Source organism: Marmota flaviventris, unplaced genomic scaffold (assembly GCF_047511675.1).
Source record: "Marmota flaviventris isolate mMarFla1 unplaced genomic scaffold, mMarFla1.hap1 Scaffold_55, whole genome shotgun sequence".
Taxonomy (NCBI): Eukaryota; Metazoa; Chordata; class Mammalia; order Rodentia; family Sciuridae; genus Marmota; species Marmota flaviventris.
This window is the reverse complement of record NW_027288355.1, coordinates 807,582-821,990: the sequence shown is the minus strand read 5'-3', so window position 1 is coordinate 821,990 and position 14,409 is coordinate 807,582. Positions and strand designations below refer to the sequence as shown.

The 14,409-nt window shown below is 33.6% G+C and overlaps 1 protein-coding gene across 1 annotated transcript in view; it reads right to left on the bottom strand.

Moving 5' to 3' along the window:
• Nucleotides 1–724: 724 nt before the first annotated feature.
• Nucleotides 725–14,409, bottom strand: part of LOC114082636 (kanadaptin-like) — a 33,088-nt gene continuing 19,403 nt past the window's right edge. The window contains 3 exon segments of the mRNA XM_071607277.1: nucleotides 725–990; nucleotides 992–2,967; nucleotides 2,970–3,037. Coding sequence (XP_071463378.1) covers nucleotides 850–990; nucleotides 992–2,967; nucleotides 2,970–3,037 — 2,185 coding nt within the window. The 3' untranslated portion in view covers nucleotides 725–849.

Genomic DNA, 14,409 nt, shown 5'->3' with positions numbered 1-14,409 from the left:
GCACCCTTCTGTAAGAGGAGGATGACTAATTGATTAGTCAGAGCCAAGATATTCAATGGGATGAGTTTTTATCAGACTGGGGCCCGAGTATATGAGATGGTGCTATCTATGGTTAACCTTGTCCTGATAAGTCAGGGTCTATTCTCAAATGTAGAGGGAGGATTAGGGTTGGAGGCAGTAGGAAACTTTCACTGTCAATCTAAATTTAGTTCTAAGAATGACAAGGACATCCAGAGTCAGATCCATGAAATATTCATATTTCACATCTGAGGAAGCAATATTAGTGAATTCTACACCCTAACTGCCAGACATAGCCTAATGCTTAGGAAAGCACAATTCTCCATCTTTTTTTTTAAATTGTGTTTCTGGGGATGGAACCCAAGGACTCAAGCATGCTAGACAAGCTACACCTCTAACCCACAGTCCCTAAATCTTAAATCAAACAGGCAATCAGTATTAGGGGCACTTTGACTTTTCATTTTATAATAGCATCCCTGTTTCTCACTTTACTATTTCTCAAAATATAGGGTTCCCTTCATACACACACACACACACACACACACACACACACACACACACACACACATATATATATATATATATATATATATATATATATATATATATATATATATATATACAAAAATAAATACTTTTAAACATAAATTCCCAAATCAGGAGAACTGGATAACAAGATAAATTCAAGAAGCCAAGAGCATGGAAGAAAAAGTCAGTCACCAGATTTTACATAAGATCATCTGAACTTCTCTGGCCATTCAACTTCACATATTATTCCAAATACTCTATGTCACATAGTCCACAAGATCTTCCTCTGGGACTCTGATGTAATCAATAGCCATACTTGTCATTAAGATGAGTTCTGCCATCTCCACTTTGGCCTTCAGGTGGAACCCACACACAGTAGTCTGGGTCATCTTCGGGATATTTAGAAGAAAGTGTGGGGGGAAATTTGCCTGGACCAGGAGCTTTCGTTTTTCTTCAATTCATCTCTGCTTTTCTCATATTCATTCTTTGGTGCTGATGGTTCTTTGCAGGATGAAGATGTTTCATTAATCTCTTGATAATTTTTCTTCTGTTCCATGTGGCTGATTTGAGACATGTTTTCATGGTTTTTTGTTTCCTTAGAACATGTGAGATCTGTGGGAGAACTCATTTCCTGCACTGAAGTTTCTGGCTCTATCTCCTGTGGCAACCTGCTGTTTCCATCCTCCATTTTCTCTTCGTGCTCCCCCTTTTCTTTCTCTTCTTCTTCATCTTCTTCTTCCTCCTCCTCTTCTACTTCAGGCTCGTCCTTCATTCTCATTAGAGCCGGAGGGAGTTCTGGACGCTTGGGGGGAAATTTCCCTACTGTTCCAGTTTTTAACTTGAATTTGCTTCCTCCTTTCATAGCACCAAAGAGAGGCAGTGTAAGTTTCTTAGCTTTATTTTCTGTATCTGTAGTCTGACTTTCAATCTTTTTTAGTTCTGGAATCTCTGCTGGCTTTACAATTTTTATTAACCCTTTAAGCCTCTGTTGTTCTTTCCTCAGTTCGAAAGTTCTGAGATGAAGTTTCTTCCTGGACACACCATCTAATGCACTCCCTGATTTCATTTCTGACATGAATGCATCTAAAGAATCCTGAGGTGGGGACTCTGACAGAGCTTTGCTTGAGGACTTGAGACTCTCAGAAATTTCAGAGAGTTCCCTTTCAGCATCATTTAACTTTGCAACCAGTGATTCAAAGGTCTCTGGCTTCTCATCAATCTTCCCAGCCTTCTTCATTCGGTTAAGATGCTTCTTCTCCACAAGGCCAGTGCGATCAAGGAATGTGTCATCATCACTATCATAAAAATATTCATCTTCCCAGTTCTTGGCTTTCCTTTTCCGAGATACTGCTTCCTGCCGCAGCAATCCCAAAGTATCAAGGATCCGGCAAGCTTCCAGTGAGCACTGAATCATTGCTTCTTTTTTCTTTCCTGAGTGAATGGCCTCAGCCACCAGCTGTTTCCCAGTTGAATCATCCACAGGTAATCTCACCCTGCAGAGCCAAGTGCTATGTCCCTGTTCATAAAATTCATATTCTAGTTCTTCTCCTTCTCGGTCAAAGAAACCTTGGAGAGCCTTTTTTGGGTCCTTTATATAAAAGGCTTCCCTTTCCTGCTGAAACTCTAAGACAATGGGATTCTCTTCTGCATCATCCTCTACAGCATCTTCTCCCATTCCCCAGGTACAACCCATATCATCATCTTGGTTACTAGTATTCCTCTTCCATTCAGTGTTATCCATTTCCTCTTCTTCATCTGAATCTTCTCCTAGCATCTTCTTCTCCAACAACATCTGTTGCTGCTTGCGCAGTTCCTTCAACTGTGTTACTGTTAACTCGTATTCTGCCTCTCGGTCTTCTTCTGGTCCCTGCAGGATAAAGAGCCGGGTGCTACCACCAAAGCGGAAAACGTGCCCGACATGGACTCGACAATAGGTGCGGGGAGGGATTCGAGTTTTGTTGAGGAACGTGCCATGGGTACTTCCCAGGTCGTAGAGGTAGAAGCCCTGCTCTTGGCCGTCGCATTCTCCGTCCGGGTCGGACGCCCTGTGTTGGAGCACCGCGTGGTACCGAGACACCGAAGGGTGCTCCAGGCACATGTCGCAGCTAGACAGCCTCCCCAAAAGGTAGCAACTTGTCCCTTTTAAGCTACGGGTGCCCAGGATGGTGCCGCCCTTCAGGGTCTCTAGGCTATAGGGGGCCGTGGCTGGGCTGCCCCACGGCGGCTCTCTGTACCGCAGAGCTCGAGCCGGGCCACCAGGGTAGGAAACCGCGGTGGGGGGACGCAGCTGCTCTTCCTGGACACTCCTAGTCTCTCCACTCCTAGTCTCTCCGCTGTCCCGCCTAGGCGGAACGTCGGGCTCCATAGAGTCAGAGTCCCGCGGCTCCGTGGGCCATTCATTCTTCACCTCCTCAGGGTTTGCGGAGCCTTACTCCGCACTGCTGGGGTCGCCGGCAGGGCTGGCTTCTTAAAGTCGCCACTCAGTTCTGGCCTTTATTTGATAATTTATAAAGGAGAGTTGAGAATGATTCTTGCTCGTGTTTCCCCTCCTTAGAAACTGAACCAGAACTGTTCTTGGTCCTGAAAAGGGAGGACCATAACCAATCAGATATATATATATATATATATATATATATATATATATATATATATATATATATATATATATATATATATATATATATATATAAAGTTAATTGATTGTATATTCTCTTCTAAGAACTCTCTGTTCAGATCCTTGGCCCATTTCTTGATTGGGTTATTATTATTATTATTATTATTATTATTATTATCATCATCATCATAAACATCACAATTATTATTATTTGTTTAGTTTTTTTTTTTGAGTTCTTTATGTACCTTAGAGATCGGTGCTCTATCTGATATGTGCGGGGTAAAATATTCCTCCTAAAATGTAGGCTCTGTCTTCACCTTACAGATTGTTTCTTTTGCTGAGAATAAACTTTTTAGTTTGATTCTATCCCATTTATTGATTATTTGTTTTAATTCTTGTGCTTTCAGTGTCTTATTAAAGAAATTGGGGCCTAATCCCACATGATGAAGATTAGAGCCTGTATTTTATTCCATTGGACACAGAGTATCTGGTTTAATTCCAAGATCTTGATACACTTGGAGTTGAGTTTTGTGCATGGTGAGAGATAGTGTTTTGTTGAAGAGGCTATCTTTTCTCCAGTGCATGTTTTGACACCTTTGTCTAATATATAATAATTATAGTTTTGATAGTTGATGAGCAAAGTAGATGGAAAGTAGATGGAAAGCCATCTTCTAAGGTGTTAGGCTATCTTTTCTCCAGTGCATGTTTTGACACCTTTGTCTAATATATAATAATTATAGTTTTGATAGTTGATGAGCAAAGTAGATGGAAAGTAGATGGAAAGCCATCTTCTAAGGTGTTAGGCTATCTTTTCTCCAGTGCATGTTTTGACACCTTTGTCTAATATATAATAATTATAGTTTTGATAGTTGATGAGCAAAGTAGATGGAAAGTAGATGGAAAGCCATCTTCTAAGGTGTTTTTTGATTCTGTTCTTTAGGTTTCTGTAGTTTTCCTTGTATAGACCTTTCACGTCTTTCATTGAGTTGATTCCAAAATATCTTTTTTTTTGAAGTTATTGTAAATGTGGTAGTTTTCTTCATTTCTTTCTCAGTAGAGTTTTCACTGATATACAGAAATGCCTTTGCTTTATGGGTGTTGATTTTATATCTTGCTACTTTGCTAAATTTATTTACTAGTTCTAGAAGTTTTCTGGTGGAGTTTTTTGAGTCTTCTAGGTATATAATCATATCTGCCATTTGAAGGTAAATGGATAGCATTGGAGAAGATAATGCTAAGTGATGTTATCCAATTCCAATAAAACAAAAAATGCCAAATATAAGGAGGCTGACTCATAATGGGGTAGGGAGGGGGAGCATGAGAGAAATCCATGGATTCTCAATAAAGAAGAGGGGTGGGAGGAAAACAAAGGGGGCAGGGGATTATCAAGAATGGTGGAATGTGATAGAGACCATCATCAAAAGTACATGCACAAATACACAAATTTGTATCGCCATACTTTATATACAACGAGAAATATGAAAAATTGTGTTCTATACATGAAATAAGAATTGTAATGCTTCTGCTGTCATTTCTTTAAAAAAATTGATAGAAATATGAAAAAAATGTTCATAAATTATATACATTATATATATATATATATATATATATATATATATATATATATATATATATATATATATATATATAAATCTAGGGAAAGGCAAGTCTCTTTCCTGAATTTTCAAAAATCAATTAATTTATTAATTTGTTCTAACTTGCTAATAGAGCAGAATGCATTTCACTTTGTAGCACACAAATGGAACACAAGATTTTATTTCTCTTGTTGTTCAGAATGTATAGTTAAAAAACCCATGTAACTCTACTTTGTGTACAACAAGATTTTCATCTCATTCCACCATCTTACCTACCTCTATAACATCTCCCATCACCTCCCTCCCCTTTGTCTTATTCAAAGTTTCTTCATTTCTTCCATGCTACCTCCCACTTCCCTCATTGTGGATCACCATCCACTTAGCAGAGAAAACATTATTGTCTTTGGTTTACGAGGATTGGATTACTTGCTTTAACATGATATTCTCTAACTCCATGCATTTACTTCCCAATTCCATAATTTTATTCTCTTTTAATGCTCAGTAATATTCCACTGTGTAAATAGACCATATTTTTTTACCCATTCATCTAGGGAAGAGCATATAGATTGGTTCTATAGTTTACCTTTTGTGAATTGTTTTGCTATGAACATTGATGTGGATATGCCTCTGTATTATGCTGTTTTTAGCTATCGTTGGTCTAAACTGAGGAGTGGGATAGCTGGGTAAATTTTGGTTTCTTTCCAAGTTTTCTAGGGAATCTCCTTATTCTTTTCCAGATTGGTGTCACCAATTTAGAGTCCTACCAACAGTGTAACAGTGGGCCTTTTTCCTCATATCCTCACCAACATATATTTTTGCTTGTATTTTTAATAATTGCAATTCTGATTGGAATAAGATTACATTTTGGAGTAGTTTTGATTTGCAATTCGTTAATTGCTAGAGATGTTGAACATTTTTTATTTATTGATTGATTGTTTATATTCTAAGAAGTGTGTCTCTTCAGTTCCTTAGCCCATTTCATTTAAGGATAGGGAAATTTGTTTTCTGTTATTAAGTTTTTTAACTTCTTTATATATCCTGGAAATTAGGTTTCTATTTGATGTGCATGTGGTAAAAATTTGCTCCTATTCTCTGGTATCACTTTTTGCCTCACTGAGTGTTTCCTTTGCTGAGAAAAATCTTTTCAGTTTGAATTCATCTCATCTAGTGATTCTTGTTTCTATTTCTTGTGCTTTAGTACTATTCTTAAAGAAGCAAAATTTCAAATCCCCTACTTGGGATTACAGTAAGACATTATGATAGCAACACGATTCATCTTCATTTCAAGCCCACTTTCTTAAGGGGCTTTCATCCTAGGAAGAAAAAGAAAATGTTATAGACAGGCCACTGGGTCTAAGGCCACGACATAAAATAAGGAATATACCATTAATCAATTTAAATAATATACTCAAAACTTTGGATCTCTGGAAAAACATATATATATAATAATATATATATAATATATATATATATATATATATATATATATATATATATATATATATATATATATATATTATATATATATATATATTATTATTATTATACACACACACACACACACATACACACACACACCATACACTTTCTGGTTAAATCTCCTTGCCCTCACTCAGGGCAGTTTCTCTCTAGTTTTTATATGTCAAAAGAAATATTGGTTAAAAAAAATAAATGTATCTTTCACCTGTAGCATAAAAGAAGTGATCATGTCCTTCATCTTCCTGAACTCAGGACAAGCATAACTCTCAAATATGGTTCTGTGAACTGAGATTTTCTGGAGTCTTGACATGGTTTTGAGGGTGCTGTTCCAAAATTACATATACTTTATTAGTAATATTTTAAATTCACAATGGTAATTTTCACATAGTGGAAATTATGGGTTATACTATAAAATTCAATTTTTACTATTTTTATATGAATTCTAAAAAATAATTATCTTTCCACCTCATATAATTTTAATGTCCACTCTGTTTCCATACAAGAGAAGTTAACTGAAATTTTACAAGATTTTCACTGTATTATTTCCATCAATAAATAATATATTTACATATATAATCTTCAAATTCAAAAGGCCTCATATGGAAGTTTAAATGCAAATGCTTGTCTGGGTTGGCTGGATTTTACTTCTCCAAGGATACCTTGCCTTAATTTCGCTGCAGCCTGAGGATCTGGATTTCAATTCCCAGAGCCTCAAAAGAAAAATAAATAAATAAATAGATGTACAGACAAGACCCTACAATTAGACATCATTTATTTCTGGATTTGAGGTTATCTCCTGACTCTCAAAAAAACTCACTAGGCTCAGATTGAGCATATGAAGACATAAGTTGTGTCTAATCAGGACCCCTTATATAAGCATTGACCAATGTACACATATTCAGTAAAGAGAAGCAAGTTGTGACCATCTGGTGTGAAGTCTGCCAGAGTGGGTATCCATTTCTAGGCTTTCTCACTTATGTTCAGTGAACCTTATTTTTTCTCCTGTATACGTACTTTGTGATTTATAGAGAGGACATGTGGTTCCTAAAAATACAGTAAATGATGAGTGTGCAGTGAAATCCTGAGACTGGATGGTGAGTCTGGTTGAAACTGGCTGCACTAACTATGGTGGGAACTGGCTATGGTTGGCTAGAATCCCTGGTGTAATCTTTAGTTTCTGCAATCCTGTGTCTTCTCCTGAGAAAGGTCAGCCATGAATTTCCACTGGCCAGTCAACTGGACCATATATTAACAGTAGACACTGGAAGTTCTATAGTATCCTATAGAATATCTTCAGCCCCTACCTTAAATTCTATGTGAGAACATTTGTGGCAATATTTCCGAATCTTCTCAGATTGTGTTGTGGATTCTGGAGTGAGGAGATCATCCCAATAACAACTCCATGTATTTTTTCCTCTAGGAGTGGGGTGAGATACTCTATAGATATCTCAGTTTTTATTTCTTCCTTAATTCATTCTCCTTTTTTTTTTTTTTTTTTGGAGATTGTGGTATTGTGGATTGAGCCAGAGGTACTGTACCACTTAGCTACATACCTGGTACTTTTATTTTTTTTTATCTTCAAACAGTTGCTGAGTGTGATTTTAAATTTATGCTCCAGTATTTTGAGTTGTATTTATACATAAAATTTTAGCTTCCTGTTCAATGACAACTTCCCACTTTCCCAGTATTATCAGTTACTTTTTTGCAGTACTATCAGTTTCTTTACCCATATTACATTTCAAATGAACATGGTATTTTCAATTGTTATACCAAAAACTGGATGAGATTTTAAAGTATTTTTTCTCTCTGGGTGCAATGATTCATGCATATTAATTCCAGAGACTCAAGTGGCTAAGTCAGTAAGATTGCAATTTCCAGGTAAACATCAGGAACTTAGGTAGACTAATTAGACAATTAGAAAAACCTGTCTCAAAATTTGAAAACATGGCTGGGTATGTAGCCCAGAATTAACATGCTGCTGTTTCAAATCCCCAGTACCATAGAAAAATATCAAAAGCAAAATTTTTTTTTGTTGTTGTTTATGAGCATTTTACATGATTGAAAAGTAAAGAAGAATCACTTGATATTGGAAAACTCATGTGTTTCTATTCTTCCTTTGTGTCTCCAAAGGGAGACAACCTGTCAGAGTGTCTTTATGCTCAGATTTCCTTTTGTGGAATGTATATGAGAGCATTCTCATTCCCTACTCTGGTATTCTCCTGGAACTGTGTTTCAGAACTATGTAATATGAGGATCCCTCAGCTGGCACATCTAATGCCTCTCATAAGTCCAGACCAGTACTTGGGGCTTTTCTTGTTCAAGAGCAATATAAATGTAGAGAGCTTAGTTTCTCAAATAAATAACTGAGAGAACTCTCAACTTCCATTTTTTAAAAATGTCTTCACTAATTTTATAGTCTAGCACAGTGTTTCTTTCTTCCATATTCATATAATTGAAGTACTACTTACTATTCCACTTTTTGAGAGTAGCCATTCTAACAGCTGTGCTCATACAGAAGATCTTATAGTTGGATGGTGCACTAAAATTCTGATGCAAGCTTTTTAGATTCCAGGGTGCCTTATGCTCACTGGAAAAAAAAAAAAATTGATGTGCACCTATTTTAGAAATAACGAGGGATCTGTGATTGTAACCATTTTTTTCTGCACTAATATTCGAGATTTTAGCCCATTGCAATGTTTTCACACCAATGTGAGAACACTCCTTTTTGATCTAGGTAGATTTGCACCTCCACAGTTACCAGTGCTTTCAATGTTTGAGGTTTCAGATGTAGTCCATTGAATGGAAAAAGTTAATATCGGGACAAATTACTTACAGAAAGAATTGGTTAGGTCTGGTGTTATTAGTAAAGTGAGCTGGGTGAGAGACATCAGGAAGTGCTGAACTGCCACTTTGGCTTTCAGTGGTGGTCTGTATTTCCCTGTTAATTTTTTGGTACTTTCTAGATATAGTTCAACTGTCAGCAACAGCTATTTGCATTTTTAGAGAATGTTGGCAAATCCCTCTAAGGAATTAAGGGATTACCTTAAGATTTAACATCTCTTCCACTCTGGCCTAATGGAATAAAGCCCATAGATCTTGCATGGCCATAGAAAACCACTTATTTTTCCCCCTGGAGTAAATACTCATGTATATCTTATTCCTTCCTTTGTGTGTACAGATAAATTAGCATTTAAACTACAGGCAATTTAGAGTTAAATAATATATTTCAAATGCAAACCAATCTTCCTTTATTTATATTAACACTGTATTTGGGCATTTTGTTCCAGTAATTTTGCATATTGCTCAAATCAGAAAAATCTTCAAGTGCATTCTACTTATCTCATCTTGGTCGATATTTTTTTTTTTTTTCAGTTTTCCAATTTGTGTGCCTCTAATTCCTTTACAGTTTTTAGAAGGACTCAAAACAGGAGTATATATTTATTTGGTGTACCATAAATGGAGGTAGGCTTATATTCTGCTTTTATTTATTTTTATTTTATTTTTTAAAATTATCTCTCTTTATATCTGCTCTTTGGTGGATGCTTGTGTATAATTCCAGTGTCACACACATTCTGCACACAAATCGCTTTTGTAATCTATGCCTTTTATTCTAACATCTACCTTGAAGTTGGATTGTAGCATTCATTAACATTAAATATTTTATTGATATGTTTTGATTTATATACTTATAATAATGAACAATAAAAAGATATTTGCATACATATGAACTGCCCTATGTAGTTTTCTGTATTGTAATTTTTTTTTATCTTAAAATTACTACACTGTTTTAGTATTATAACATGTATTAGTGTCAGGTAATGATCACTAGTACATTTGTTCTTACATGTGAGAGAGTACTTGTCTAATTTTATATACATTCATCTTTCCAGGAAAATTTTAGAAGTTTTTGCTTTGATTTCTTCTTTCACAAAAATCAAAGAATGGTAAAATTATGACCAGTTATTATTAAAGTGTACCTTGGGAAAAATGATCATTTTTATAATAGTTCTATCCTTTGTAAATATGTTGAATATTTTCTGTATTTTTATTTTTATTTTCTCAAATACTGCATATGAAATGCAACATTCATGTGACATCAGCATAAAACATACAAGGTATTTTATAGTATTTGTCAAACTGGATATAATACATCAACAAAAATTCTAGCTCCTAGAATTTACATTTTACAAAATTTAATAATTATTTCTTCCTCTTTAGCCATGCCCCTTGGTTTCAACTCTGGAAGAATGTGGATGTACTCTCATGAAAAGTTGCTGTAATTTTAGTCTCTGTTTCCTCTGTGGGTGTATCATATACATATGATTACAAAACAGTTTCTACAAATGGATAATAAAGGTTAAATTATTATTTTCCTTTTTTGTGAATGCATTTATTCCACATATTCATCAATACTATTTAATTCATCTATATGATGTGATTTTATTCAATGTTACCTAATTTCTAAAGATTTTGAGTTTTTATGATAATTGAAAAGTTAGATATATCCTTTTTAAAGTGACTCTTCAAGAATTTTTTTTCTTATGCATTCTGTTGTATTTATTCTTCATATAAGTGTTTGATTATATGTGAGGAAATTAGGGTTTATTTTTAACTTGTCAGTTTTGCAGCTTTTAATGTAATCATTTGATGAATAGATTTTTTTGTATTAATATTTTGTAATTCATAAGTTTAAGTCTATTATATTGTATAATTTTGAAAACAAAAAAAACTATTTTTTTTTCTTTTGTGATATTAGGGATTCAACCAAAGTGTCTTAATGCTGAGCATTTTCTCAGCTCTGTTTTAAATTTTATTTCCAGATGGGGTTTGCTCAATTTCTTCAGTTGGCCTTAAATTTTGAACTTCATGCCTTAGACTCCAGAATAGTAGATATTTCAGGTGTGCACCATCATATGAACCCTACCTTTTGTATGTAAACTTTTGAGCTTTGTACTTTCTTATATATTTCAGTATTATTTAGTAATAACTTATATTCAGCATTTAATGTGTCAAAATATGTTGTTATGTTTTATGAGTGAAGGGATAAAATAGCATTTTATTATCACACTCTTTTCCCAATATCTTGGCGTGTTTTAAGAGTTTTGTTGTCGGTGTTTTCTGTAGTTCCACCATTTATTTTATTATGAGGTTTACCCTGATTGATTTTACTTCATAACATCAATCATGTGGCATCATGGTATTTTGGTCAGCAGTAGACTTTATGTACAACCATGGATCTAGCAAATATCTTAGCCATGTACTAGTCTATACCATCTAGATTCTATCATTGCACCCAGAGTATTGGAAAATTGCAGAAGATTCTTAGGATAAATTTTCCAGAGTGTATTTCCATAAAGTGAGAAATCATTATATATGCCTATATTTGCAATTATATACTGTATAATTGATATAATTTTTATTCATTGAATTTTCAAATTTGCTAGTGCTTTTTTAATTGTATTTGCTTTTTAAAAAATTTGTACTGAAGATTGAACCCAGGGGTGCTTAACAATAAAGCCACATCCTCAGTCGTTTTATATATATATATATATATTATTTAGAGACAGAGTATTACTGAGTTGCTAAGTGCCTCCCTAAGTTGCTCAGTACAATATATATATATATAAGACAATATTATATATAATATTGTCTTAGAATTTATGATCCTTTTTTCTTATCCTCCTCAGTCACTGGAACTACAGTTGTCCATCACTAGACTGGGCTCATTTGCTTTTTAAAAGCACCAACATTGATACTGGTAACTCTGTGTTATGTTTATCTTTAATAGCTTCTAATTTTGCTCTTTTGCTTAAGACTTTCTTTACTTTTAGTTTTTGAATTTTACTTTTTATTGGGATGTATGATTTGATAATAAATTCTAGTCATTTTATGGCTTAATAATTTTTTTGTATGTTTTATTTTCACCTCAGGTATAGATGAATTCCAATTTTTCCAGCTGTATAGAGGTCTACGTGAAACATAATAACCTGTATGGATATTGTTAAAGAAATGGAACCACAATTTTACCCAGTTTTTGACTGCACTGTATATGCCCAAAGGACATAAAATCAGCATACTACATTGACACAGCCACATTAACATTTATAGCAGCACAATTCACAATAGCTAAGCTATAAAACCAACCATTCAATGATGAATGGGTCCATTCAATGATGACAGGATAAAAAATATTGCTTATGTACACAATAAACTATGAATCGGCCATAAAGAAGAATGACTTTATGACATTTGCCAGGAAATGGATGAATCTGGAGATTTTATGCTAAGTAAAACAAACCATTTCTTTAAAACCAAATATTGAAAGTTATTGCTGATATGTGAAATCTAAATCTTATAAAGTGGGGAAGGGTAAGAAAAGAAGATCAGTAGATTGCACAATGGTAAACAAAAATAAATAAGTAAATAAATAAATAAATAAATAAATAAATAAATAAATAAAAGGGACAAGGATAGAAATATTACATATCTGTAAGTGAATCCTACCATTGTAGCCACCAACAAGAACAGGATTTTAATTAGGATAAGATATATCTCATGCTTGCATAATACCATAAAAATCAATTTACTGTCAGGTAGAACTAGAAAGAACCAATAAAAAAACCAAACAAACAAATTATATTTGTTTGAAGATATATATATATCTTCAAACAAATATAATTTGTTTCTATATATATTCTATATATATTCTATTATAAATATCTTACAATATACACATCGATCAAAGTTTGTGTATATATATATATATATATATATATATATATATATATATATATATATAATTTTGTATGTTAAAATTATAAAAAGGAAAAATTCAAACAGGATTGTTGTTGCTATTTTTCATATTAATAACATACATAAAAACCATAAAATATTCGAACTTAAATAAACTATTAAATATTTCCATTAAGTGCTCTGCCTACCTTGTTGCATTTCAAAATTTCTCTTACTAGAGATCTCACTACACATTCAGAATAGTCAGCTCTATCAGAGAAATAACATATAAGATTCTACACATTAGTAAATTTCTGATTAGTGGTTGTACAATTAAAATTTGAAAATTCCCGTTCTTAATTACCATGATTTTCTCATCTGAAAATATGTATAATTTAGATCAAGAAATAAAAAATTACAAAATATATATTTTTGTGATAATGCCTGAGTTTTATATTGTGTTTCATAAATGTGGAGTATGTATACTTTTTTGAACTTAAATTACTTTTTCTGCAGAAGTAAATAATAGTATAATTGTGTTCCAAAAAACTACCTACATGATAGTCTACTAACTCTAATTTCAACTGTATTTACATTACAGACTGTGCAAATATTCCTGTGGTCAATATGTTATTTATTTACCTATTCTTATTTTAGGAACTGTTAACATTTATGGATATAGCCATTTATTTTACTGAAGAGGAGTGGGAATGCCTTCATCCTGCTCAGAAAAAATTATATAGAGATGTGATGCTAGAGAACTATAGAAACTTGGCTTTCCTGGGTAAGTTTAACTTCCCTTTAAAATTATTAATTACTAATTATTATTTAATTTACTTCTGTTGCAGAGTATATTCTGGGAACTTCTCTATAAAAATGAGTTTCAGATTTGTGTTTCAAAAAAAGGGCATTTTTAGTACAGATATTTTACTCTCTCTCTCTCTCTCTCTCTCTCTCTCTCTCTCTCTCTCTCTCTGTATATATATATATATATAATTTTACTTTTTAATCTGTCTCTTTCTTTGTGTGTTGCACATCCTTCACTTTAGATAAGTAGTACTTAGTATAATTTAGTGATGTAAACTATTGTAGACTACACATAGCAGCGGGCACAGTTGAGTCATTCAAATGTCAAGAAGAAAACCAAACTAAAAAATGTTGAAAGAGTAGTCACCCAGCAGAAGAAATTTTCAGAAGCTTAGGTTTATTTATTTTGATTGTAATCATTGAACACATACTGCCCTATATTTATCACATTTTCATATTCCTTGTTGTTCTCTGTTTTCTTCTTTAGTGATGTCCCAGTTTATTCAGATTAACCATCAAAACTTTGCTTTTGTTGTGAGGGCCAGCATGATCTGTTTAAAATCTTCTTGTGAGGAAACTTTAAAGGAACAAACAGAAGAGAGAAACGCACACACAGTGAAAAGGAAAAAAAAAAAA